The sequence below is a fragment of the Podarcis pityusensis genome (genome assembly GCF_964106645.2).
Source record: "Podarcis pityusensis genome assembly, chromosome: 2".
Classification (NCBI taxonomy): Eukaryota; Metazoa; Chordata; class Lepidosauria; order Squamata; family Lacertidae; genus Podarcis; species Podarcis pityusensis.
In genome coordinates this window covers 11,005,701-11,033,037 of record NC_138029.1, presented here as the reverse complement: position 1 = coordinate 11,033,037, position 27,337 = coordinate 11,005,701, and the positions used below count along the sequence as shown (strand labels likewise).

Below are 27,337 nucleotides of genomic sequence, written 5' to 3'. Positions count from 1 at the left end.
TGAGAGCCCATCCACAAGTGACACTCAAGTTTCAGTACCACCTACGTAAGCTCACTTGACCATAGTGAAGCTGGCAAGTGGCTTGTTTTCTTGAAATTAGTCACATTTCAGCTGCCATAGTAGTCCACTCTTTACAGGCTGAGCACTGTATCACAATATGGCATATACAATGGGAAGTTGCATCATTTGTCATCTGTAATATTTGGAGTTCTAACAAATAGCAACCTGTAGTACCCAAGCCACCCCATCACTCCAAACTGAATGACAAGCTGAGAACACAATCGTATTTTCACAAGCTGTGTTGGCATGCTGGAAAAAACCTGCAATATCCTGGAAGCAGAAGCACTTCCTTGGAACAAGCTATCACAGAGGTGACCAGCAACTGGGCATTTGTTGCACTATACACCGTGACTAGAAAACCCCTATGCTTTTCTCCCGGAAATAAATTCATGTTCAGTGGAAGTATGTATCTGAACACTCTGTGCTTGGAACACATAAAAAGGGAGGGCTGCTGTCTTCTTTATGTACTGATAGTTTTTTCAGAGGTAATCCGTCAGTCACTACTGAAAACAGGATGCTGGACTAGATGACCCCCCAGTCAAGGCTTTTATGTTTTGTTCGATGGTTACAATCCTAATCTTGCTCACCTGGGGGGAAGCCCCACTGAATTCCATAGGACTTACTTCTAAGTAGACTTGGATAGGATTGCACTCTAAGCCTGTCACTCTACTTCATTAAGACTAAATGAGGAAATGTTATATGCACCAGTTTTTCACATTCGGCTTCAGCTCGCTGTCTTCGCTTAATCTCCACATCCACTTGATTTCGGGCGTGTTTCAGCTTCACATCCAGGGCACTACATTCAGTTTCTGTTTTCATCAGCAGATCTTTGTACCTGGCCAACTCAAGATCCATTTTCTGCCACTTTCTTCTGTGCTCTTCAAAGTTCTTGGCTAGCTGGATAAACTCTGTGAAGGGCATACACATCGGAATTCATTTATAAAGGACTATTTTCTTGCATTTCCTCAAATATCCCTGCAACAGAAGTCTAATCATTTCTATTTTACAATACAGAGGTGCTGGTATTATTCGGAACAGAGAGAATGTAGGCACAGGATCTCACAACTTACACATACTGAGACTTCCTTTTGAATAAACATCCAAATTATGGTGCCACAAGAGTTATAATCACAAATCAAGCCAGTTTCCCCCTTTATCAAGATAAAAAGATTTATATTGGGCTACTCAGTCAGATAACTTGTTAAGAACAACTGAAGACATAGTGTCTTAGAAGATACACGTGGCTAAGGCAACTTAAATAAATATATGAACTTGCTGACGGTTGTCATACCCAAGGATAGAACTGCAGCTATAATTAACTTGAGAACAGATTATTTTATGGTCACAGATTAGCACACCAGAAAGACGTTCAAAAGCAAAATTTAAATGTAACTGCTGTAATATGCTTCAGTAGATGTAGATTGGTATTATAGATGTCTGGGCCAGAAACTCTATTCAGCTAGATAATTATACAAATATTGATTTAAAAGGAAAAAGCCAATTTCCTTTAGCTGCTTAACACTGCCCTAAGGGGAATATAAACGTTCCATCCTGCAAAGCTACAATCTTCTATAGAAGATTGGACAAACCTGCCTCCAGCCAATGCCCCCTCCACCACTATTATTTACGGATGTCATTGCTCTGTGACACAGCACTAGACTTCCCTTGGGCTCTTTGAGACCTGCAATAGTACATGGCAATGTAACATCACATCCCTAAGGCAACAGATAAAATAAGGTAACTACTGGAACTGTAATGTTTTAACCACATGTTCTGCCTGGTTGCCTAGAAACCACATTCTACAAAACCCACTAGCTGGTATGCAGATCAGTTTTCTACAGAAGCAAGGCATTATCCCAATCATCAAGCTTCCAGTGTAATTTAACATATTAACTGGCTGCTCTAAGAAATTTTAAAAATCTCACTCCAACCAAGTCATCTAAGAGACTCCTTGAATAACAGGGCAGGAAAAAGCCTACGAATAGGTTATAGATTTCTGCACTTACACAACATCTACAAAGATGACAACTTACGTAATTCATTGCCTTCACTTAGGATTTCTGCTTGGCGTATCAGTTGGTCAAATATATTCCGTAAATTCAGCATTGGGGTCTCCATCTTTGTGCCTAGAAACTGAAATAATTCAGAAATTGGTTTGTTATTCCCTTTTCTTCTACCAGACATAGCAATTCTTACCAGCAAGGTTAAGTTTGCAATTTAAGAATCAACACATTATAGATGCTGTCTTTTGCTGAAAGACATCAACATCCCTTCTCATCTGCAACCTCAATGTGAGACACCATGCAGCGCTGTTTTATTAACACAATGAATAAAGTGCTTTACAAAACTTTATAGGCACAAAATAGGTCCTGGAGCACAACGTATTTACACTGTAGAAGAGACAATAAGGAAGGCACAAAGGTGCAAATACTTTCAGACCCTCTGAATGTCCCTATTTTCCAGGGATAAAACCAGATTTATTGAAGCCACCCCAGTTTCTGATTTAATCCCAGGAAGTCCAGCTTTTCCTTAGGATGTGTCAATTTTATTCAGAGAAATGTTGGAGATTCTGTACTTTGATTGTGTTAGTTGGAAATTAATAGTATAATTCAAGGTTGGGCTAAATGGGGTCTGCATGTACAAAGTGAGGCCCACTCAAGAAACATGCCTCCCTCCGACAATGCCCCCCAAACTTGCTCTTTGGATTCCCCCAACCCTCTGCAACAGATTTAGGGGAGGGGGTGTTCCATTGCACAAGCAGACCTCATTCTGTGTACTCAACAATTTAGCTGAATATCGCTCTTTGTTTAATAACCAAGTCAAAGGCATCAAGAAAATGTAAGTTTAGAGGAAGGATCTAAAGGAAGAGAACTCGGGTTTGGTCACAGTTTTTAAAAATTAAGTATCACTGGTTTAAAGTAGAACACAAATACAAACATTTAAGGAAGTTTAACTTTCAATGGGCCATATCCAGCACTGCAGCTCTGCTGGCACTACAGGCTTCCATGCATGCAAGGAATTTCACAATCAGCTCCAGGGGGTTGAGGTACCCCCTGGAGCAGATTTGGGGGTGCTTGCAGGGTGCAGAGATAAAATGAAAGTCCCATTACACCAGCGGAACCCCAACCTAATATCTTATAACTGAATTCACGACACTCGAAGAGTCACATTAAAAACAGCCTTTAATTTAACATTGGAGATAATATCCGAAATTACCGTATTTTTCTGTATATAAAACTAGGGTTGTTGTTTTTTACTAAAAGAAATGTTTTAAAAGGGGAGGTAGTCTTATACATGAGGGCAATCTCCCCCCATTTTCTTAATTTTGAGTCCCCCAAAATAGGGGGCATCTTATACATGGAAAAATACGGTAAATAAAGCATGACAACAAATTATGTGTGTTAATCTTATAATAATAATAATACGGAAAGCTACAAATATATATTACTTTTACAAATCTACACAGTATAGAAAATGTGCTTTACCACACAATCCTGGCCTTAATCTTTAAATAGCTGATTGGCATGAGTCCAGAGGGAGCTAAACAGAAATCCACTGCTAAGAGAAATGGGATAATTGTGAAAGCAGCTGAGTCTATATGCAAAATGCATTTTTGCTGCGTATCCATATTTTCCCAAGTATATTCCTAGCTAGTATTAAATGACTGCTTAGCTGAAGTGCAGTGTTTTCACTGTCCAAACAACTAGTTAACAAAAGTGCTTGTTCAGAAAATATATGAATTACAAAATAGAAAATCTGACTTAAATTAATAATTTAAACTGGATGCTTCGAAATTCACAATGGGCTGGAATACAAATCAGGATATTTCTGTCAAAACCATCTGGAGGATTAGAAATGTTTCAAGTGAAGCCTAAAATTAGTGCAATGTTTAACAAATATAAAAGGTGTATTTTGGTGAGATCTCTGAAGAGGCTTGGGATGAAAAAATTATTTTTGCAAGCTACTGTTCCTGTTTCAAGTTGCTTTTAAAATCCATGACATGGTCAGCTCATTTTTCAAGCAGCAGAGCCTGTGACATCATAGCAGTGATTAAAGGAGAAATTGCTAGTTCAGCAGTGCGGAAATTGCTTCTTCAATCCATGTAGCTGCTGGAAATGTGTATGGGAACTATGGCTAATAAATTATCACCAAGTAGAGGCCAACACATGCATTGTACCATACTGCTGGCATCTGCTGCAGACAAAACACCACCTTCACAGCAAGAAGGCCACAGAAAAATGTTTTAAGTGCAAATTACAAAAAGCATCCTGACTGAGCAAGCATGCTACAGTAGCTGTTCAGCTTGTAAGATTTTAGATGTTCTAAAAGGCTGAATGGAATGAGGTTTCTATAGAAATTTCTGGCCATGCCCCTGCCCCCACACTTTCACTCCCCACATGCTTCAAGCAATACTTTTAAAAGCAGAGTTAAAAACTCAGATATATAAGCTGGGTGCCAGATGACACCTTAAATCTAGGTTACATTCGCCTCAGCAAAATATCTATTCGCCAGGGGGTCAGATTAGATGACCCTTGAGGGCCAGATCCAATGCTACAATTCTACGATCTCAACTACATTGCTTGACTGTAGCTTGCTCTTACAACAACTCACTTGTCCCTGTATGCAAGAAGAAACACGCACAGGGGAAATGGTATTACAGTGGTACCTCGGGTTAAGAACTTAATTTGTTCCGGAGATCTGTTCCTAACCTGAAACTGTTCTTAACCTGAGGTACCATTTTAGCTAATGGGGCCTCCCGCTGCCGCCGCACGATTTCTGTTTTCATCCTGAAGCAAAGTTCTTAACCCGAGGTACTATTTCTGGGTTAGCGGAGTCTGTAACTTGAAGCATCTGTAACTCGAGGTACCACTGTAATTCTGAACTATGACAGAGGTTTTAAAATTGTGGTCGCCAACCTGGCACTCAGAAATCTCCACGTAGTCACAATTGGACCTATGCCAGTAGCAAAACGCACCTGGCTAATTTCTAACACTGCTTAAAAGAAAACCATTGAATTTACAGTACAGTGGTAACTCGGTTTACGAACAGTCTGGTTTAAGAATGATTTGGTTTACGAACTCCGCAAAACTGGAAGTAGTGTCCCGGTTTGCAAACTTTACCCAGGTCTAAGAATGGAATCCGAACGGTGGAAGGGCACTGGTGGTGGGAGGCCTCATTAGGGAAAGCATGTTTCGGTTTAAGACTTCTGGAACGGATTATGTTCGTAAACCGAGATACCACTGTATATACTGTAGACTGTTAGACTGCAGAACAAGTTGTGATTTCTGACAGCTCCAGAGTTCAATAAATAAGCCAGTGCAGTGGGTGTTAGACTAGAATTGAGGAGATCCAGATCTCAGCTATGAAGCTAACTAGCTGAACTTGGGTCAGTCACTGCGCTAGGTTCAGACATAATCAGGACGGATAAAAAAAAAATTTAAATCGGATTTTTTTAAAAAAATGCTTTTGGAGGAAAAATCTTTCTAAAGATAATTTTCTATTTAAGTTACATTCTAGCCAAAGGCTATTCATCAGGAAATAAGGATTTGTTTTAAGTTTTTATGTGTGCTAAAACTCAGTCTATGGTGTTTTTTTTATTTAAAAAATAATTTAACCACGTTAGTTAACAAACTTGGATCCACATGCTATAATGTTATTGTTTTAGTGAAATAAATTGTTTAAATTTTTATTAAGAAAATGGTTATTTTTCTCCTTCCAATAAAGTATAGCAGAAAAGTTGTCCAATTATAAACAGTTAACTTATTAAACCTCACAATAATTTCATAATTATCTGTCTATGTATTTCAAATAGTATAACCAAATCAGTAATTTTTGATATAACTGTAAAAATTTATTATTCCAAAAATGAAACCTTCCTCCGGTTGTCAATATTAAGAGGATGCCAGCAAGGTTGAACCTTTCTGTAAAAAAGGGATTTAAATCAAGTCTTACTGACTACTGATTTAAATTGATTTGATTTAAATCAAATCCACCCTGGACATAATGTCACATCGCAGTTTACTGTTATAAAAACGAGCCTAGTATCCCTCTGGGTTTACATGCTCTCTCTCTGACAGAGCCACAAGAAATGCCAAAGCTTTTGCTTCCATTATTTATTAACCACAACTTGCTGCATCACCCAACCTAGACAATCTGTACTTAATCTTAACTAGGGTTTGTTGAAACAAGCCAATTTCAGACTACTCTACTACTTAACACGTTACGTTAACTTCTCTGCATGATGGTCAGAATCAACAGCCACACCTAACCAAAGAGCTTCTGTTTCAACTTAATAAAAGTAAAACTTCAAGCTACAAACTTGGGATATTTAGCACTAGCAACTGGAATCTTTTACTGCGTGGAGACTGGGGTGATGTGCAACAACATAATACTACAGGTACAGTGGTACCTCTGGATGCGAACGGGATCCATTTCGGAGTCCCGTTTGCATTCTGAGCAGAACGCAACTCGCGTCAGCGCCTCTCGCGATTTGCCGCTTCTGCGCATGACATCATTTTGAGTGTCTGCAGCGAAACCCATAAGTAATGCGTTCCATTACTTCTGGGTCGCCGCGGAGCGCAACCTGAAAACGTTCAACGTGAAGCAACTTTAACCCGAGGTATGACTGTACTAGTTCATGTATCACTTATTTCTCAATTTAGCTGCAGCCACCCCACATGGAGTATTTTAGCACATATGAACCAGGCCCAAGAACCTTTCAACTGTTACAATGGGGAAAAGTTTAAGTCTGTTATTCAAAATCACATGTAACAGATTCCACTTCAGCCTCTTGAACCATCAGAAAAGGCTAGCCTCTCTAGTAGGCTGCATACAGGAATGCCAACTATTTTATCAAGAGTCTAAATATTGGTATCTTAGCAATTTATGCCAGCAGCTGAAATATAAATTATGGAAAGCACAAAAAGGAAAGTAGAAACAGCCCTGTTTTCATCTCTGCAGGAAGAACAGGTTTTTGAAAGAATGTTGCCTCTCTGCCCCACTCAAACAAAATGCCACAATTATTTTTTTCCATTATAGATGAATGCTTCCAAGTCTCTAATCACATACCACATAGCTAGTGCTATGCAATAAGAAAAACTCTCAGACTTACAGTTGATGCCTATACATTACCCTTCTATATACACCTTACCATTAGGAAATAAATTGTAAGATCTGCCTAAGGATTAGATGGGGGTTTTAAGGTGTCTCAAGAACTTAATTCTGGGGTCACCTTGAGGGCAAAACCCAAGTAATTCCAACCTTGCTAGCTGCACAGTTCAGCAAGAGGTGGAAGGGTGGCTATCTTCCCCACACCTCAACCCTCGAAAAATACATAGAATTGATGCAAGTTGGAGAAGCAGCGTTCCTTCTCATTTCATTTCAGCTCTTTGTGCTTTTGAGACTCAGCTTAGCAGCTAAGTAGCTGAACAGAAAACTGAGTGACTAAGAAGGAAGAAGAGAAAGGGGTGTGATTTGGAAGACTGGAAGGATGAACATGGAATGACCAGGTAGATTGAAGAAAGGGGGATGTCACAGGAATCAGAGAGCAGAGAGGGCACATCCCAGGATTCGAAATTAGCAGGGCTCTAGGCGCATTTTGTGCCTAAAGATTCTCCATTTGCAAGCACCTCAAGAGGTCTGGGTGCCATTTTCTGCACCTGGTTGACACTCAAGGATTACAGAAATGTATGTGCTTAGAAGCTTTGAAGTATATGTTAAGGAAGGACAATACGTTAAGGAGTTTAACAATAAAGAGTAGAGGAGAGCTTTCCAAACTGTGTGTCGCAATACGTTAATGTGTCGGCGTGTCGCACAAATGCTCCCCAAGGGGCTGGAAAGGGGTTAGTTTAGCCTCCGGTTTGCTAGTAAAACTGAATCACTGTGTCACAAAGTGTTGCATGTCTAAAAAGTGTCACCAACATGAAATGTTTAGAAAGCTCTGGAGTACAGTGTTTTGAAAATGAAGTTTGGTACCAATATTTTTTATTATAAACACCAAATTAAACATGTATTAACAATTTCTGTTAACAATGCGATGTTAACAATGTGTCATGTGAATTGCGTATTAGTTCATGCTTTTCAAAATAATAAATAAAAAGTGTTGCCGACCCCTCCCCCCCCCGCAGTGGCAAGTAGACCTTCTGTTTTGGCACCCACAATTCAGGTCCCAGAAGCCACTTGTCTCCTAGTTTACCCCTCTCAGAGCTACAATTCTGAGCACCCTTAACAAACTACACTTCACATGATGCAAATTCAAGCATATTTATTCTAATTCTGCTGAAAACTGACTTTTACCCAGATCCCTTGGATGGGTGCTTTCTGCCTCACTCCCTTTATTTGGTCTTTCCAAGACAGAAGGGGAGATTGATCCAGGAGAGGGGCAAAAAGAAACAACTAGCATGAGTATGTGATCATGGGCCAAAAAGGCTGGCAATCTCTATGCCCATGTCACATTTTTTTCCCTGGAAGAAATTGCCTGTTGTCTTTTTATCACCTTATTCCTTTCCCTCTTCCATTTCTGCCACTCCAGACAAAATTACCACCATTAATGGCTCTCCAAATCTGCAGGCTGAAGTAACCCTGCACTCCTTATATCATTGTAAGTCTGACTATGGTGGATGTAATGCTGATAAAGAACTACTCAAAACGCCAGACCCAGAAAATCCAGATATGACCTTCTCTCTCCCAGCTATAAATCTGGACCAATGAGAGAAATGCATTTGTACAACTGGCTGAAGCTTTCAGTATTACAGCATGCAAACAGGAACAAAAATGTGATTATTGTGTCAAGTGAGAAATTAGTTGTATGAAAGCCCAGAGTAAAGGCAATAGCTAAAGATATTCATTTAAATCGGCACTGATGACTACAAGAGGTTTGCTCAAATGAGCATTTGTGGTATTTGATGGCTACTAGCTTGGATGAGGACTGGTGTGGAAATAGCAGGAATGTAAACAAAATTCTTGCAATAAGCCCTGCTGACAAGGAGCCATAGCTGTTGCCTTGGGGTAAATGCAAGCTGCTTTAACAATCAAAACTTGCCAGTATCTACTTGTATATTTTAATACAAGTAGATACTGCAGAAAGTGCCATGTCTGAATATTCTGCAAAAGGCTACTACTTGCGCTTGGGGAAGCACAAAACAATTCTTTTCCCCTGCCCCAAATACTTACGTTAAAATATTACCCATTATTACCAACAACACAATCATATACCTGTCTATTCAGAAGTAAGATTTGCTGAACTCATGGGTCTAACTCCTAAGTAAATACATACTGGATAGCAGCAAAGTAGTACTGTCATTTTCAATCCAATTATAGTCACTATTTCATCCACATAGGAAACACTGTGGGCCTATAGTCTTATTTCCTTTTTAAAATTATTACTACAATGAAGGAAGAAACCTATTTTAAATACCGCAAATTTAGAAAAACCAGGGCTAAAAACTTTTGCAGAGAAATGAGAATGGAAAGGCATTTTTGACAGGCACCATACGTATGTGTTAGCCAAGGTTACTCAACAGAACGTCTTTCTTCTGCAAATCCATGAAAGCTTTGTAAATGCCATGTTTTCAGAAAGGTCACAGATAAGGCACAAGAAAAAGCAGCAAATCATAGGTGTTCTTCTTACCGTGGGTCAAAGCTAGCTGCTCAGTCATGTACAGGATTAGTTATAGGCAATTCCCATATGCTGAGTGGCTGACTCCATTTCAACCTCTTCCAAGTCACAGGCATCTTCAGGAATGCCCAGATTCAGAAATTCTACAGCTCAGTGAGGTCATATAGACCAATGAGTTTAAATTAGAATTTGGTCATAAACAGACAACAATCTGAGCTCTGCAGAAATAAGGGAGAAAATCTCTTAACACCCCCTAAACCGGGGGGGGGGGGGCGCACTAAGATAACCCAGTGGAAGCTAAGCATGCTCAGTGGCCATGGAATCCTGAAAGACCATTGGTGGGGTAGGGGTGGAGACAGGTGGGAGGGGGAACACCGTAGAGTATTGCGAAGGAGAGTATTCTGAATTTTAGGTTGTAAACCACCCTAGGACCCGCTGCTGAAGAGTGGTTCAATTTAATAATAACAATAACAGAATTTTAGTTGGTAAACCACATCAGTTTTTTTTAATACGAAACTGCCTATAAATTATTTTAATTCATTAGCCAGTAGCCAAATGTTGTCAGTTGAGTATCAATAAGATCTATTCCAGACAGTAATATAGATACCCATATAGCAAAGAGATGCTGTATGGCAGGCATTACTACAGGGGACACAGTGCCTTGCCCCACCCCACCTGGGACCCCCATAAAGCAAAGATGCTGCTTAAGTATTTTTGCCTGCTCTTAACATGTTTGTAAGGAATGTTATTTGCCTTTTGGGCAGGAACATGGATGTGTTTGCTTTTTAACACTGTTGAAATGTTTTGAATTTGTACTATTTTATTGTTTGTATTTGCATTATTGTCTTTGTAGGTATCTTTTGGCTGAAAGGTGGCATATAAACAGCAACATAACAGCAACATTACAATGGCCAGTTTCAGATGCAACATAAGCAAATCAGCTTAACTGACCATGATCAGGAACCAAAGAACACACCTAAGTTCCCAAATGTGATATGTGTGGGGAAAACAGCCACAAGTGCTAGTTTGGATGCAAACGTTAAGCCAATACTTCATAGTTTGCTGCTCCTGGACTGGGGAGAAATTGCTCGAGCTGCTTTCACCAACAGGGAGCTCGTGCACAAACTAATAACACTAAGTATTTGAAGACACAAGACCTACCCACCGTGGAAGAATGGCAGATGAAAGTGATGGACTATATGACACTGGCTGAGATGACTGGCAGAATACGTGATCAGAGGAAAGAGACGGCGGAAGAGGACTGGAAGAAATTTAAAATTTATCTTAAGAGCTATTATAAAATTGATGAATGCTAAAATGCCGAGGTGCTGAGAGAAAAGGGGAAACAGTGACATAAGATTAAGTTAGAGAAAGGACTAAGGGGACATATATTTGATAAAATTGCTCAAAAGCTGCTGAAATAATTTTGCAAACAGGGATGCAGAAAGGGGAGGTATGGGGGAGTCCGAGAAACGAAGGTTATGGAAAAAAGGCTATGAAATTATACATGTTTGTTTGTCTTTTTATTTGTTTGTATTGTTTAAAAAATGCTGTAAAACCAATAAAAATCTATATTAAAAATAAAATAAAAAAAACACAAACTAATAACACTAGCTATAAACCATACTTAAGCTTAAGTCTAAGCGTGGACACTGTCATAAAGTTTCACAATCATACAAGAGGCACCTATTAGAAGGCAGTATGATACCCGCGCTCCTCGATTCCTGCACCCTGGAGGCTCAGACAGCAGCATGAGAAGGCCTTAAAGAATGAATTTCCTAAGACACAGAAAAGAAGCAGGTGTTATCAGATTATTGAAGGAATAATTGCAAGCAGGACTGCTGTCCTCAGGGCAAGGACTTTAGCAAAAAGAGGAAGGCAAGGAGAAGTTCTTATCATGCAGGAACGAGATGCATTCCAGCCCATATTTGGCAAATTGACTAGCCTTGATCCTATCCCATTTCAACTTCTGGTTGTCACTGCCTTGTCATTATCCCTCCTCTCCACTCCACTCTCCTCTCCTCTCCTCTTCAACTTATAATTCTCCACTGGCTCCTTCTGTACTGCATTCAAACATGCCACTATTTTCTGGGGGGGAAAGAAAGAAACAACAAAAAAGAGAGTTCAGCTGGATCAGGCCAAAGGACCAGCTAGAAATCCAAGCCATAATGTCTCTATTAGTGGAGGAAGAAGATTGCCAGTGTAGCTAGTAGCCACTGACAGACAGCCTTATGCTTCATGAATTTATCTAATCATCTTTTAAAGTCATCCAACCTGGCAGCCATTAGTACATCTTGTGGTAAAGAATCCCTTGACCCATGTTGCCATCCCCAACCAGTGCCTGGTTTCTCTTCTGTGCTTTCCTCAGAACTCCTGAAAGCGCACCACTTATTCCTGCTGACTCAGCCTTCCTACTCTTAACACACACATACAATCTGACTTCTGCCCTCACCAAAATGGCCAGTGATTATTCTGCTGCCAAATAAAATGATTCTACAGTACTTCTCTTTGTCCTAGAGTGCACTGCTACATTTTATATAGTTGATCTTTCTCGATAACCTTTATGCTCTTGGTTCTTGCAACTCTGTCCTGACCTTATTGCTCACTCAACCTTTTCACAGAGGGAAGTTCTTCCTCAGCTTTCCTCTACTCCACTGGGGTCAATCAGAAATTTTGTTCTCTGCCCTCAGCTATTCTTTCTATCAAGGTCATTTCTCCAAAGACAATTTTGCAAAAATCCAGCCCTCCACTGTCAGCAAAAACTTTAATTCATGCACTTCCAGCTGTGGCTATAACAATCTCCTCTTTGAATGCCCATTCTCACTCTGGAACCAAATCCACCTCTCTCATTACTCAAGATTCACATGATGCCTCTCCTTACACTGACCTCCTGTTTACTCTTGTATCCAGCAAATACTCACTTGTCTATCTATACCTTTGATACGATAATCTTTATTGTCATTGTCCCATACAGGACAACAAAATTTAAAAAAATCTACATAAGACATTCAAAAACCTATGGGTGGCCTGCCCACGCTATCTTTCTGCTTTCAGGTCCTAAAACATACCTGCCTGTGATCTTTGCTCATTCATTGCCACACTCTGAAGGTACTGAATGTGTTCTGTTTCCTATATGGATTCTGCCCTTTCTCCCTATCTGTTCCCAATGCCTGCAGATTCCTCCCATAATATCTTATTAATGTTTATTTTGTACATTTCTTTCCTTTGTTTCATCATGGAACTCAAGATGGATAACACAGGGGTGTTCGTGTTTCCAAGAATCAACATAAACGTTATTTGCATCAGCCACCAGCCAATAAAATAAAATGTACAGAAGAGAAAGGTAAAAACTTAACTATATAAAATAAATTTTGGGGATTTAGATCAAGATGCGCAAGCTTTCAGGCGCTTTAGAAATCACCAAGCTAGAAACCTTCATCAAGCCTCGCCTCCCATCACCATTCCTCAGAAGTGAATATATATATTTTTTTCAAAAACAAGCCTTTGGTAATACTTTCTGCGGCGGGAAGGTTTCATGGAGTGGGGGGCAGAATAAATAAAATAAACGAGTAAGTAAAATATATGACACAAGTACACTTGAAGGGAGAAATTTGGAAACTTCCACATTCTCGCCCCACAATAGCTAGTTCGTAACTACGCAGATTTTTTATTATTATTAATAGATAATAATAATAATAATAATAAAATAATAATAATAATAATAATAATAATGCTATTTCAATTATTTACAGGACGCCCGCCCTGCTCTTTCCAACCACTTCACTCCTTTTCTGTCAGATGTTCGCTCCACGCCAAGCGTCCTCTAAGAGCCCCGACGGCCTGGGACCAGAGAGACCCCCACCGACCCACCCACCCCCGTTACCTACCGGCGTCGGCGTGAGAGGAAATGCCCTTCTGCCGTCGCGGAACCGTTGTTCCCTCAGCCCGCAGAGACAGGCGCTCTCCAGTCACCCAACGGCTTCGCACGGCCGTTGGCAACCGCCTCCCAGTTTGAATCGCGCCAGCCTGACGCCTCTCCAGATCCCGATTGGCTGCGCCGTACTGGCACCGCGAAGCTGAGCGTGACGACACCGCGCGTTTGGCCTATCAGCCCGGAGCGGGACGCTCGCGGCGCCGTCTTTCTCAAGGGCAAGGGCTTCTTTCCTCCCGGCCCCGCCCCGCTCACCTCTATTAAGTGCCCACGCGGCCCAATTAGGTAGGCGGTGTTCTTGTGATAGCCGTCTCACCTCAGGCCAATTCCCACCTTCTGTAGTTCCTATTCCATTCATGCAGGACAAATCAAGCCCATGAGGCGGGAAAAGGGTAGGAGGTTAACATTAAAGGCAAGCGACAAGGAATCTCTTTCTTGTGGTTCGCATAGCACTGCTTTTATATTTGCTTCTAGTGGACATTTTTTTAAATTCCTCATTGCTGAAAAGGCTGAGTTTTCTCTTCTATACTGTATTAGAGGAGGGCAGGGACGACGACCAATTCCCCCCCCCCCCACTCCTAAATTAAAAGAAAAATAGGGTTTCCCAGCTTGGACTCGTGTGCATTTAATATCTGCGGGGGGGGGGGCGTGGATTAAGAATATATTATATATATATATATACACACACAGTGCTTTTTTCTGGGGGGATGCAGGGGTACACATACCCCTAAACATTTTGTGAATTTAACTGCCTCATTGAGGAGCAGTATTTCAATATGAGTAGGAAAATGAGAGTACCTCTAAATGTTTTTTAAGAAAAAAAAGCACTGTGTGTCTGTGTTTCAAAATCCACATTACCTTTAGAGGGCCAGCCAAAATGTCCCCAAATAGTGAGCAAGCTCCAGAACTCTTCATCATACTGGATGTTAATCAAAATGGGGCAGGGTGGTTTAATGTTGGAGCCGCATAAACCCGGTTCACAAGTAATGGTAAGCCAAACATTTACTGTGGACACGGCACTCCTGCTGCACTGCTGTGAGCTAAGCCATTATTATTATATTTATATACTGCCCTTCCTCTAAAGCAGGCATGTCCAACTCCCAAGAGACTGCGATCTACTCCCACTATAAAAAAAACTGGCAGTGGTCTACCCATTGGATTGACCAAAGTTTTGGGGAGGAACAGTGGCGTAGGAAGGGGGGGTGGAGGGGGCGGGCCGCCCCGGGTGGCACTCTGTGAGGGGTGACAGGATGGCCCCTGCCTCCCCCCCCCAGCTGTAGAGTGGCTGAGGGTGCCCGCAATCTGTATGGGCACCACTCACGTGGTGTCCATACATGCATCCATGCAGGCTACCACTTGTGCGGCAGTCTGTACAGTCGCTGTGCAAGCGGCAGCCTGTATGGCCGCCACGTGCAAGCGGCAGCCCATACAGACTGCGCATGTCCGGCATTCCGTTCAGACTGCGCCGCCCCGGGTGCCAGTATGGGTTCCTCCGCCACTGGGGAGGAAGACCCAAAGTAGTTGAGCTTTTTTTTGCTTCTTGCTTTTCTTTTAATCAACCAGGCACACCCCGCAATCGACTGGTAGATCGCAATCTACGGGTTGGACATGCCTGCTCTAAAGATCTCAGGGTGGTTCACAAGAAAATAATAATTTTGTTGATCAATGTGGGGTATAAAAAAATAAAAGATGCCCAATTGCCTAACAATTTGAGCAACTTATAGGGATGTGGAATTCTAGTGCAAACTAATAGAAAATAAACTATCCATATTTCATTTTCAAAAACAACCCGTAATTATTTTTTAAAAGCATAATATAGCACATACAAACAAAGTACACATGGTTTGGGCTTAGCATGTCATCCGAACCTGGGCTCGTGGTTGTACCCAAGGTTTGGTCTTGGGTTTAGGGCTCACGATTTGTCTGGCAGAGACAATTCACAAGCCGGGGTTTGGATAACACACTTAGCCAGCAGCACAGCAACAGGACTGAGGAAGAGCTTCTCAGTGTGAGTTTAAAAAATGACCTATCCAAATAGTGAGATGGTTCTCATTACCCCTTTTGTTTCAATCTTCTCAACAGTGAGTCCTCATTTTGTGGCTACTCAGCACCTCACTGGGATGTGTTTGAGTTCCCACCCACCTGCAAGAGTTTTTGTACTTCTGGAACATGTGCAGAGGAGGGCAACCAAGATGATCAAGGGTCTAGAAACCAAGCCTTATGAGAAGCAGTTGAAGGAGCTGGGTATGTTTAGCCTGGAAGAAAGCAGACTGAGAGGAGATATTATTTTTATTAGTCCACAGTTCCATGATTTAAAAAGAAAGGAAAGAAAGAAAGATGTAAGTTCCTTATCAAGAAAAGAGTGGTTATGACAGCTTTTTCCCACTCCCTACTGCTCACAGTAATGAGCTAATCATAGTCCTAGAGCTCAGTAATGTTAGTGTCTGTAAAACTGCCTGCTTTAATTTTACCTTTTGTTCTACCCATCTGCTTTCGTTCATTTCTTAATCCATTGAAATTTTGAAACGTTTTGCGTAGTTGAAACTGCAGCGCGCAGTACCTCCTTACTACACACACGACCCCACGCAAACCTATGTATAGTCCCAAATTATTCCGGTTAAACATGTCTGGCATTCATTGCAGATATGCTCACAAAACACCAGGTGCATAAAAATAAATAAGGGGGATGTTAACAGCAATAATTGGTGTTTAATAAGCAATAGGAGTGGGAAAAGGCTTTGTAGTAGCGTAACTGGGGCAAAGATGGAATGAGTACATAGCTGTCAACTTACAGATTTGAAAATAAGGGACCAGCAGCCTCAAAAATAAGGGATCAGCAGCCAAAATAAGGGATTTTGCTATTGTAAAGAGTTACATACATTGGTAGGATTGACAGATGCTGTCAATCCGGCATGAGGCCGTTGCACCGCTGAAGCGCCGCCCTTCTATGTCCCTCCCCATCCCCTCCTCTTCCTCCTCCCTCAGGCCGCCTCCTCAGCTGTCACCATTGTTGCCGCCTCCGGGCTCGCGGGCAGCGTGGGCGAGAGTCTCGCTCCCTCCCCCCCCTCTTGGGTGGGGAACTCCTCGCGCCAGGATGACGGCGCCAGCGCGCGCCCTCTCTCGCAGTGGAGGACCCCGAGCCGCTGCTTCCCTCCTGAGCTGGGTGACCTGGGAAATTTAAGGGACATCATCAATAAGGGACAGCAGCGGGACACGGTGCTGGGATAAGGGAGTTTCCGCCAAATAAGGGACAGTTGACAGCTATGAATGAGTATATACCCAAGATTTATAATGGGCACGCCCCCCCCGTGACACATGGATGGGGTCACATTGCCAATGACACGCAGTACACTCCAACTGAGAAGAAAAGAGGGGCCTGAAATTTGCACCCAACCCTTGGGCCTTTTCTTACGAAGGTACTACACGGACAGGGTCAGGGATGCAAACATTCTTTGTCTCGTATAGGAATTATTACAATAATATTATATATGTAGTACAATAATATTATATTACATATGTTTTCAGAGTTGTAGGTAGAAGTCCAGACATAACGGTTGCTTAGGAAAACTTAGTGAGCGCAATAGGCCAAGCGGTTTTGGTAGGGGAAGGAGAGATTCAGAGGCAAATGGCATTGGTAAGCATTTTGTGATAGACCAACAGCACCCTGCAGGGGTTTTGTACCGTAGCCTCTGAGCTGAATTAAGGTGCTTCCAGATGGAGGTTTATTATGGAATTGGTGCTGCTCTTGCACACGTTTTTGCACCATCTGCAGGAGGCTGTCGTCATCAAAATGCGAGCCTCTGCTTTTTACATTAAATCCGGATTTTCTCTTACCCTGGAAAATCCATTAAGTGAACATAATCCTTTATGCATCTGCAGTGGAAACTTGTTAGCACTTTTATTTTATTTTTGGGGGTGAACAGTTTGCCATGTGTGTCATTTGTATGCACACGGTGCAATTTCAGGTGAGAGGAGCCATTCATTCAAAGCCTCAACACATGCAGAGTACATACTTTGGAACTTTATATGGGTCTTGTGCAAGTTCTCTGTATGATAATTTCAGTATCTTAAAAATATAAATCAGTATTGCAAAAGAACTCTGTATTAGTATTAAAAAGCAAATGGAAATGGATGTTGCCTCCCTCTCCCCCACCCCCAAAGCATACGTCTCCGCTGGACCTGTTGTGAAACTTCATAACTTAGGACAGCTAACATTTGCTGACCTTAAATATTATTATTATTATACTTTATGTAGGATTTTTTAAATGTTAAATGTGTATAAATACCTATGCATCTGCTCCAAGTAGGAAGAGGTTTTTTATTTTATACACACACACACACACACACATATATACTACCATCAGGGCATTTCAAAGAATAAAATACAAGCTAGAAACAAGTACTGTAAATAATTAAAACAAAACAGCAAAACAATGCCCCCCTTTCCACAGACACATTTAAAAAACGTAGAATCTTAATACAGTGGTACCTCAGGTTACATACGCTTCAGGTTACATACACTTCAGGTTACAGACTCCGCTAACCCAGAAATAGTGCTTCAGGTTAAGAACTTTGCTTCAAGATGAGAACAGAAATCGTGCTCCAGCGGCGCGGCGGCAGCAGGAAGCCCCATTAGCTAAAGTGGTGCTTCACGTTAAAAACAGTTTCAGGTTAAGTACGGACCTCCGGAACGAATTAAGTACTTAACCCGAGGTACCACTGTAAGCCCAAGGCCTGGTTGAAGAGGAACATTTTTGCTTGGCGCCTAAAAATACATAAAGAAGGCACCAGATGAACCTCCCTGGGGAGAGCATTCCACAAACGGGGAGCCACTACAGAAAAGGCCCATTTTCGTGTTGCCACCTTCCGGAGGAGACACACAGAGAAGGGCCTCAGAGGATGAATGCAGAGTTGGGGAAGGTTTATACAAGGAGAGCCAGTCCTTGAGTTATTGCGGTCCTGAGCCTTTTAAGGCATTATAGGTCAAAACCAACACTTTGAATTGGGCCCAGTAGCTAATTGGGTAGTAGAGGCTGGGGGAAGGTCTAGAACACACAGCACCGAAACATGTCACAAAGGACTGAGATATGGGTGAGAATCAGTGGTATAGCTATGAAAAACATTAGATTTAATCTGCATACACAGAAAAGTCAGATCCAGATGACACATTTGTGAGATAGCACCACCATCTGAAACAACCCTTACTACAGAACAATGAGAAATTCAAATTCTGCAGCAGTACCATTAAAGGAACACGAGCATTCTTGATCCACCCCAAAGTAGCAACTCATGCTTTGCATATGTATTTTACTTCCTTACCTATCACATGTGTATGATCAGGCACATGTAACAGGTAAACCAATGAGAAATTTGCCAGTGAGAACCTAGAAATAACTCTGGCCCTGGAGCTGCGGGGCATTGGAACCATTTATTTTGCCCATTGTGTTCAAGGCTAATCATTGCTACTAGAAATTGGACCGTTAAAGCTTATTTCAGCAGTTGCTCTGGTTTCTTGCACGATGCTATAAGGAGAACACCCCAATAAGCATGTCACAAAACAGCAATATAAAAGAAAGCACTGTGGGTTTGCATTAAATCCAGAAAGCCATCTTGTTCCCGAATAGAAAAAAGCAAGGATTGAATAGATCCTAGTTCTATTTTAAGTTTCACTACTAGTGCTTTTGCCCTGTAGCCCTCATTGTAGAGCATCTCCAGGTCTGTGTCATGACGTCAGAGATGACAATTGATGGAGATTGGTGTCAAGGCCACTTTTCTCTATTGCATCTTTCTAGCCAAGTACAATCACTGAAGAGTGGGGGCGGGGGCGGGAATTGTATTGTGATAGCATGCCATCAATATTCCAGCTGCGCTCTTTGTCAGGCCTTCCAGGGTAAAAGATAGGATGAAGACTGAATGATGGAAAACAAGTTTCCACCATCCTTTCAATGTAGGGAGATTGCGGGGGGTGCTGAGCGGATAAAGTACCGTATTTTTTGCTCTGTATGACACACTTTTTCCCTCCTAAAAAGTAAGGGGAAATGTTTGTGCGTCTTATGGAGCGAATGCAGGCTGTGCGGCTAAGCCAGAAGCCAGAACAGGGAGAGGGAGTGCTGCGCAGCGCTCCAGCTCGCTGTTCTAGCTTCGGGCTTAGCTGCGCAAACCCTCCGCAGGGCAGCGGGATGTCTTCATCCCGCTGCCCTCTGGAGGCTTCGCGGGCTGTCCCAGAAGCCTCCGCAGGGCACGGGGATGAAGGCGCAAAGCTAGACCAGCTAGAGGGAGCGCTGCGCAGCGCTCCCTCTAGCTATTCTGGCTTTTGGATAGCCCCTGCGAAGCCTCCATAGGGCAGCGAGATGAAGGCTCCCCGCTGTCCTGTGGAGGCTTCGCGCGGCTCTTGTGGGAAGTGGGGGGAAGGGACAGAGCGCGCGACTCTGTCCCTTCCCCCACCTCCCAGAAAAGCCCCCAAGAGCCGCGCTCCCTTTAACGAGTGTGCGGTTGTTGCAGGAGATGGGGGAAGGTACAGAGGGCAGTTTACCCGCGCGCAGCCTCTTCCAGGCAAGGGGAGCCTTCATCCCTCTTGCTGTTCTGGCTTCTGGGATTCAGATTTTTTTTTTCTTGTTTTTTCCCCCCCAAAACTAGGTGCGTCTTATCGTCTGGTGCGTCCTATAGAGCGAAAAATACGGGTAGGCATTCTTCGCAACAAAGGATTTCCCCAGCTCCACTTTACCTACGTACTCCACAATCCTTGGGTTGTAAGTTTAGGATAGCCAAGTATCTGCTGTCCATATGAATGTGACCTTCCTGTTGCAACACGATGTTATCTGGATTGCACCACTATTTTTCTCCAGAGCCTTGAGATATGTTTCGCACTTTTTAACTAAGCTCATATATGCAAGTGTCTTACAGATCTCACAAGAAGCATAGCAGGAAAATAGAAACAGAGCAGTGAGCTTTGAGGGCAGGATTCTAAAATATATGCCGGCGCTTAAATTATGAGTTGGCAGAACAACACTGAGGTGGATTGTGGAGGGTGCTCAAGTGCTTTAGCACGTACAACCCACATGGAGATTGCATCCAGGAGTTGGCATAAAGGAAGACGCTTATTTACACGCCATACAGGGCTTGGGAGGAGGAGAAGTCACAGCATGAAGCAGGATGTATTTGAACAAGCAATGAAATGTGTTGTAGCAGTCAGTCCTCCATCAGCAGCAGCCTGAAATGTACAGTCTAGGTGTGAGTGCAAGATGTAAGGCTAAAGACATTGTGCAAAACCACAGTTACCTAGCTGGGGGTGCAGTGGGAATCTTAAACTAAGTTAATATTAATCTACAAAGATGAATGTACAAGACAGACAAGCCCCACTGCCAAATGAGGCCCCAGGGCTTGCTCAAACCTTTAATTATTTTTCTAATGAAGTTTATTACTTTTAACTCCACCTTTCTACAGATTCCCAGGGAAGCTAACGAAAAGTTACAATGCCAATAAAAATGAAATCTCGTAAGACTGACAAATACTGGCCTGCTTATAATTACTCAAAACTGGCAATCACATGGGTCTTAAGACAGAAAGAAACTAAGAACTTGCTGGATGAGGCTAATGGTACATTTGACTGGCATTCCGTTGTCACAGAGACCAACCAGTGTTATGACTCATTTAGTTACAGTATAAGCTAAACAAGCTTACCGTATTTTTCGCTCTATAAGACGCACCAGACCACAAGACGCACCTAGTTTTTGGAGGAGGAAAACAAGAAAAAAAGTATTCTGAATCTCAGAAGCCAGAACAGCAAGAGGGATCGCTGCGCAGTGAAAGCAGCAATCCCTCTTGCTGTTCTGGCTTCTGGGATAGCTGCGCAGCCTGCATTCGCTCCATAAGACGCACACACATTTCCCCTTACTTTTTAGGAGGGAAAAAGTGAGTCTTATAGAGCAAAAAATACGGTATATTAATTTTAAAAAATTAAAGGAAAAAAACTGGATGTACATTTCCAAAATATAAGATAAAAAACAAATAAAATAAAACCTACATACAGCAACAGTGTTTTGTGTTGTGTAGGCTCCTATGATGTAAGTAATGGGCCCCGCCTGCTAGCCTGCTCCCTAAAATATCACTGGTTTGCTCATTTCTATACAGTGGTGCCCCGCAAGACGAATGCCTCGCAAGACGAAAAACTCGCTAGACGAAAGAGTTTTCCGTTTTTTGAGTCGTTCCGCAAGACGAATTTCCCTATGGGCTTGCTTCGCAAGACGAAACGTCTTGCGAGTTCTTGCGAGTTTGTTTCCTTTTTCTTAAAGCCGCTAAGCCGTTAATAGCCGCTAAGCCGCTAATAGCCGTGCTTCGCAAGACGAAAAAACCGCAAGACAAAGAGACTCGCGGAACGGATTAATTTCGTCTTGCGAGGCACCACTGTATATAGGGTGCCTACATTCTGCATGTGCAAATGGCTTTAGATACCTATTAGGTCCATAAATTACCATATAGCATATATTCAACACAGAAAACAGGGACAATTTGTTGCTGACAAAGGACAGCTGGACATATAAAGGGCCCCATTCCCTTCAGTAGCTTAGGGCCTCATCAAACCTAAATCCGGCCCTGGCCAGGATAGCCCTTTCTTTAGCTCAGCTGATTTGAGTGAGGTGCTAATAATGTCAAGGTTGCAGGTTCGATCCCCGTATATAGGACAGCTGCATATTCCTGCATTTCAGGGGGTTGGACTAGATGATCCTTGGGGTCCCTTCCAACTATCGAATTCTATGTTTCTCTGCTTCTTATTAGCTGCCTGCAAGTGTTGTCCTCCAAGCCACCATCATCCTGTGAAGGAAGAGATCAAGGCATGCCTGATGACACAATCCTAGAGGGCCTGTACCTCCCGAACCACCCATATTTTGAGAGCTTGCTCTGTACTTACAGGCTGTGTCCCTACCCTATGATTTAGAACCCTGGATCGCACAGTTTTGAAAGATAGCAACTAGGGAGAACAGTGCTGAGCTAATGACCTAATTAAACAAACAAATGCGGCACAAAAATGGAAGCAAGAAAGAATTACCGACGAAAGAAGAATGGCAAATGAAATTAATGGACTATGCAGAATTAGATAAACTAACAGGAAGGATTCGAAACCTGCGGGCTCAGAGATTCTTAGAGGACTGGAGTAAATATTTGAACTATTTGAAAAGCAATTGTAATAAACAGATTGTGCTAGTAGGACTGCAAGGAGTTCTGTAAGGAGGATTTTGTGAAATATTGCAAGGAAGACTTTGAAAAGAATGATTAGTTAAGGGCAATTAAAAGTAATAGAGAAATTAAGAAATGTAGAACAAGTGATAAAGAACGGAAAATCAGAGGTTGTTGACGGAAGTCTAAAATATTGTATAAGATAAGAAGTTATGTTAAATGATTGTTGGAACTGATATGTTAAAAAATCTATCTATCTATCTATCTATCTATCTACAGTGGTACCTTGGGTTGCATATTCTTCAGGTTACATACACTTCAGGTTACAGACTCCGCTAACCCAGAAATATTACCTCAGGATAAGAACTTTGCTTCAGGATGAGAACAGAAATCGTGCAGCGGCGGCACAGTGGCAGCAGGAGACCCCATTAGCTAAAGTGGTGCTTCAGGTTAAGAACAGTTTCAGGTTAAGAACAGACCTCCAGAACGAATTAAGTTCTTAACCCGAGGTACCACTGTATAACAAACAAATGCATCCATCTATGACTCAAAGTAACGATGGCCAATGCAGTTTAAATACGCCTTCCAATTGCCTAGGGCAGAAAGTGGGCAACTATTTCTCTATCATTGGACTGCTGTGTGAGTAATAAACGTATTTTAAAAGCCCCTGAAATCTACAGAGTTTTTCTCGTCGTGAAATTTCAGCCCTGGGAGCTGGCATCGTTGAGCTGAGCAGGTTCAGAACCACTAGGAACAGCATCTACGCTTTGCGGAGGGATTTGATCTTGAGGACTCACAGAGTGAAGAGAGATGTAAAAAAGTTGTTGCTGCTGCTTTAGAGAGAGTTCAGAGCACGCACGCACCCAGTCATGGGTTGAGCCCACTTTTAGGAGTAAGTACACATTTAGCAACTCAGGCTGCCTTGACTTCCCCTTTTCTCTCATGCTCAGGGCAGAAAATATAACTGGCTGTCAGCCTTTTCTTAAAAACAAAAAAGAAACAACAACAACTTCACAATCAGACCAAGAAATATTGGTGCCTAAGGCAGAAAAGCCACATGGTGTCTCTCACCCAAGGTAGAGAATGTAATAATAAACTAAATAATTGACAGCTGGCTGTTCTTGAATGGTACCTCACTATTGCTGTAGCCTCAGGCATCCTGCATCCTCCAGCCTAATGGCAGCGTCCAGCCTTGACATTACTAGTGCAAATACCTCATTAAAATATAACAGCATGCATTTCTTCAAACTTCACGCGTTTCGAAAAAAAGGCTTAATTTTTTTTAAAAAAAGATCTCTGAAGCTTCTTTTGTTTAGTACTGCAGTTTAACTCAAATGAATATCTGAGCGCCTTTGCAGTGCGGTTTTCAAATACAGTGGTACCTTGGTTCTCAAACTTAATCCGTTCCGGAAGTCTGTTCCAAAACCCAGGTGCACTTTCCCAAAGAAAGCAATGCTAAACGGATTAATCCGTTCCAGACTTTTAAAAACAACCCCTAAAAAAGCAATTTAACATGAATTTTACTATCTAACGAGCCCGTTGACCCATAAAATGAAAGCAATAATCAATGTACTGTACTATAAAATAAATAAGACGGTATTGTAGATGATAAAAATTAAAATTATTTTCCCCCCTTACCTGCACTGATGATAGTCATTGTTTGTATGGGGGGCTCTTATCCATTTCCACAGTCACACAGTCAATCAGTAGCTGAACTAGGTTCCACACAGTCACAAAAACAAATTAACCAAAAATGCCACAAAAATGCAAAATAAATAGCAAAAACAAAAGCACCAAACTTAATCCATTCCAGAAGTCCATTTGACTTCTGAAATGTTCAAAAACCAAGGCGCAGCTTCTGACTGATGCAGGCGCCCTGGAAACAATAGCCGACAGCCGAATCGGACGTTTGGCTTCCAAAAAACGTTCAAAAACCGGAACACTTACTTTTGGATTTTTGGCGTTTGGGAAACAAAGTTTTTGAGTACCAAGGCGTTTGAGAACCAAGGTACCACTGTATGCACGATAGCAGTTGTTACGCTACATATTGCTTTGTGATTTGTGTTCTGTTTTATTGAATTTGTATGTAGCCATTTTACTGTATTTTTAATTATATATATATATGTGTACAGTGGAGGGACGCGGGTGGCGCTGTGGGTTAAACCACAGAGCCTAGGACTTGCCGATCAGAAGGTTGGCGGTTTGAATCCCCACGACGGGGTGAGCTCCCGTTGCTCGGTCCCTGCTCCTGCCAACCTAGCAGTTCGAAAGCACGTCAAAGTGCAAGTAGATAAATAGGTACCGCTCCGGCGGGAAGGTAAACAGCATTTCCGTGTGCTGCTCTGGTTCGCCAGAAGCGGCTTAGTCATGCTGGCCACATGACCCAGAAGCTGTACGCCGGCTCCCTCAGCCAGTAAAGCGAGATGAGCGCCGCAACCCCAGAGTCGGTGACGACTGGACCTAATGGTCAGGGGTTCCTTTACCCTTTACCTTATGTACAGTGGTACCTCGGGTTAAGTACTTAATTCGTTCCGGAGGTCTGTTCTTAACCTGAAACTGTTCTTAACCTGAAGCACCACTTTAGCTAATGGGGCCTCCTGCTGCTGCTGCGCCGCCGGAGCACGATTTCTGTTCTTATCCTGAAGCAAAATTCTTAACCTGAAGCACTATTTCTGGGTTAGCGGAGTCTGTAACCTGAAGCGTATGTAACCTGAAGCGTATGTAATTCAAGGTACCACTGTACTGCTGCTAAAGGGCACACCTTTATATTCTTTGGCTTTAGAGGACTGTCCGAAACATGTGCAAAGAACCTAAGCGTCCCTAATCATTACTTGGACAGAACGAGGAAAATGCCACGTGGAACAAATAGCCCCAGCAAAACTGATTGATTAATCCAGGTTAAAAAGAATTAGAATAGACAGACTGGCAGACATTTAGATTAGGACAGAGTGGATTAGCGCCATGTTGCAGATGGGAGCTGTCAGAGCGACAGGGAGAGAGATATGGATAAAGCCACTTGCGAAAGGTCAGTCAGCCAATCTGCTGGTTAGTCCAAAACTCCACGCTTTTACAGGCATTGCGGGGGTGGGTATTTAGGTAACGTTTATGATTTCCCTCCTCTGCGGTATTGGCGCTCCTTGCCAACACTTTAAACCAGAAATAAAAATGCAAATACCTCTTTGTAGTTTGTAAAGGAAACAGCTTGATTAGTTTATGGGTTTTTCTTTATGGACACATTCTACGTCTTTGTCTTAAAAGCAACTTTATTGGGAGAAAACTAATTAGAAAGGGACACAGACTAAGTCAACAACTGAGGCACAGAAGCTCAAAGCTCCGGGGGCTTTTCAAAAGAGGGTGGGGGGAGAGAGAAGGAAAATGAGGAAACAGCTGGATAATCTGATGCATTATTTTCCATCACTATATGCTGTTATTTTATCCACTCAATAAAACTGCTCCCTGGGAACCCTTTAGAATGTAAATGAAACCATTTATTAAAGAGATGCACTTCAGAAGAAAGATCCTCCTGGGGTTTCCTTTTCCCTGCCCCACCCCCTTTGATTTGGGTGGGGCACAATTTTGAATAAATGCCCCATCCAATCCATTCTTGAATCCCAAATCTAGGGCTCCCTCCTCTGTTTAGGGGTTCCCGTCAGAGACGTGGAACAGTCTCAGTGAGTACAATGCTAATAAAACAAACACATTCCAAGAAATACTCCAAGAAGGCTCACATAACCGTAAAATGAGGATGTGTTTTAATCTCTTAAGTCTGGAGCACAAATTGAAGGATAGACATTGCCAACCATAAAGGGGAGAGAAACGCTTGACTGACTAAGTCAAGTCGTTTGCTTGTGGAGACCCCGCAGCTACCCCCTCGTTGGAAATAACTCACACCAGGACACAGATATTAGGTTTATGTTATTGGGCAAATTTTGGCCACAACTTTATTGAAATTACAGAATGTGAGCGGTATTGGCTTAGGCAATGATTGGACCTGACTATATCTGACTCCTGCCCATTGTGCAGGAAGTCCGGTAAGGGTAAGCCACCGGTAGGGGGAGCCCTGTAGATGCGAACCAACTCAAGCTCCCGCTGGGGTCGTGTCAAGGCCCTAGCCCCCAGCCGGGCTTCAGACTAGATCAACACCCCTGGATTCCTTTAACGGAATACCCTTAAGCATGGAGGGGCAGGTGATGGCCACACCTCACCTCCCCCACACAAGGTCAAACAATGCCTAACCGCAACCCTAACAAAGTTGTGATGATTGCTACGAGGTAGGCGAAAACCAAGTGGCCAGTGCCAGTTTGCCAAGTGGAAAAATTCCTACCAGGCCCCTGGGACAACCAAGGCGACCAACCGAGGTCCATAGCAAGTCCATTGCCTATCCTGCAAAATAGGGAGGGAGGGCGGGTGATTGAGGAAGCGAGCCAAAGTGGAAGTCCTCTGGCTCGCTCCTCAGTTTAAACGGCCCCAGCCACACACACCCAGCCAGCGGATTGGCAGGCTGGGCTCTGATGTGGCCAGGGTCCCCCGCCCCCGGTGGGGAATGGGTGGCCACG

At 42.6% G+C, this 27,337-nt stretch overlaps 1 protein-coding gene and 1 long non-coding RNA gene across 8 annotated transcripts in view; one reads left to right on the top strand and one right to left on the bottom strand.

Moving 5' to 3' along the window:
• RACGAP1 (Rac GTPase activating protein 1) overlaps positions 1-27,337 on the bottom strand; it is a 59,014-nt gene that overhangs the window by 17,239 nt on the left and 14,438 nt on the right. For 2 of the 5 annotated variants that reach the window (XM_080994591.1, XM_080994594.1), the window contains exons 2-3: positions 2,094-2,193; positions 766-968 (exon numbers count right to left, since the gene is read on the bottom strand). In XM_080994591.1, coding sequence (XP_080850717.1) covers positions 766-968; positions 2,094-2,193 — 303 coding nt within the window. Of the gene's footprint in view, positions 1-765; positions 969-2,093; positions 2,194-9,688; positions 9,846-11,362; positions 11,385-13,563; positions 13,720-27,337 lie in introns of those variants that run through there. The other 3 variants (XM_080994592.1, XM_080994595.1, XM_080994593.1) reach the window with 3 other exon arrangements.
• On the top strand, positions 13,904-25,979 carry LOC308471198. Of its 3 annotated transcripts, none has more exons than XR_013982781.1 (3): positions 13,904-14,019; positions 15,690-15,851; positions 22,383-25,979. It is a non-coding gene; the product is annotated as an uncharacterized lncRNA (long non-coding RNA). The 3 variants fall into 3 exon arrangements; XR_013982782.1 differs by having other exon boundaries at positions 15,690-15,946; XR_013982783.1 differs by having other exon boundaries at positions 13,905-13,999; positions 15,690-15,946.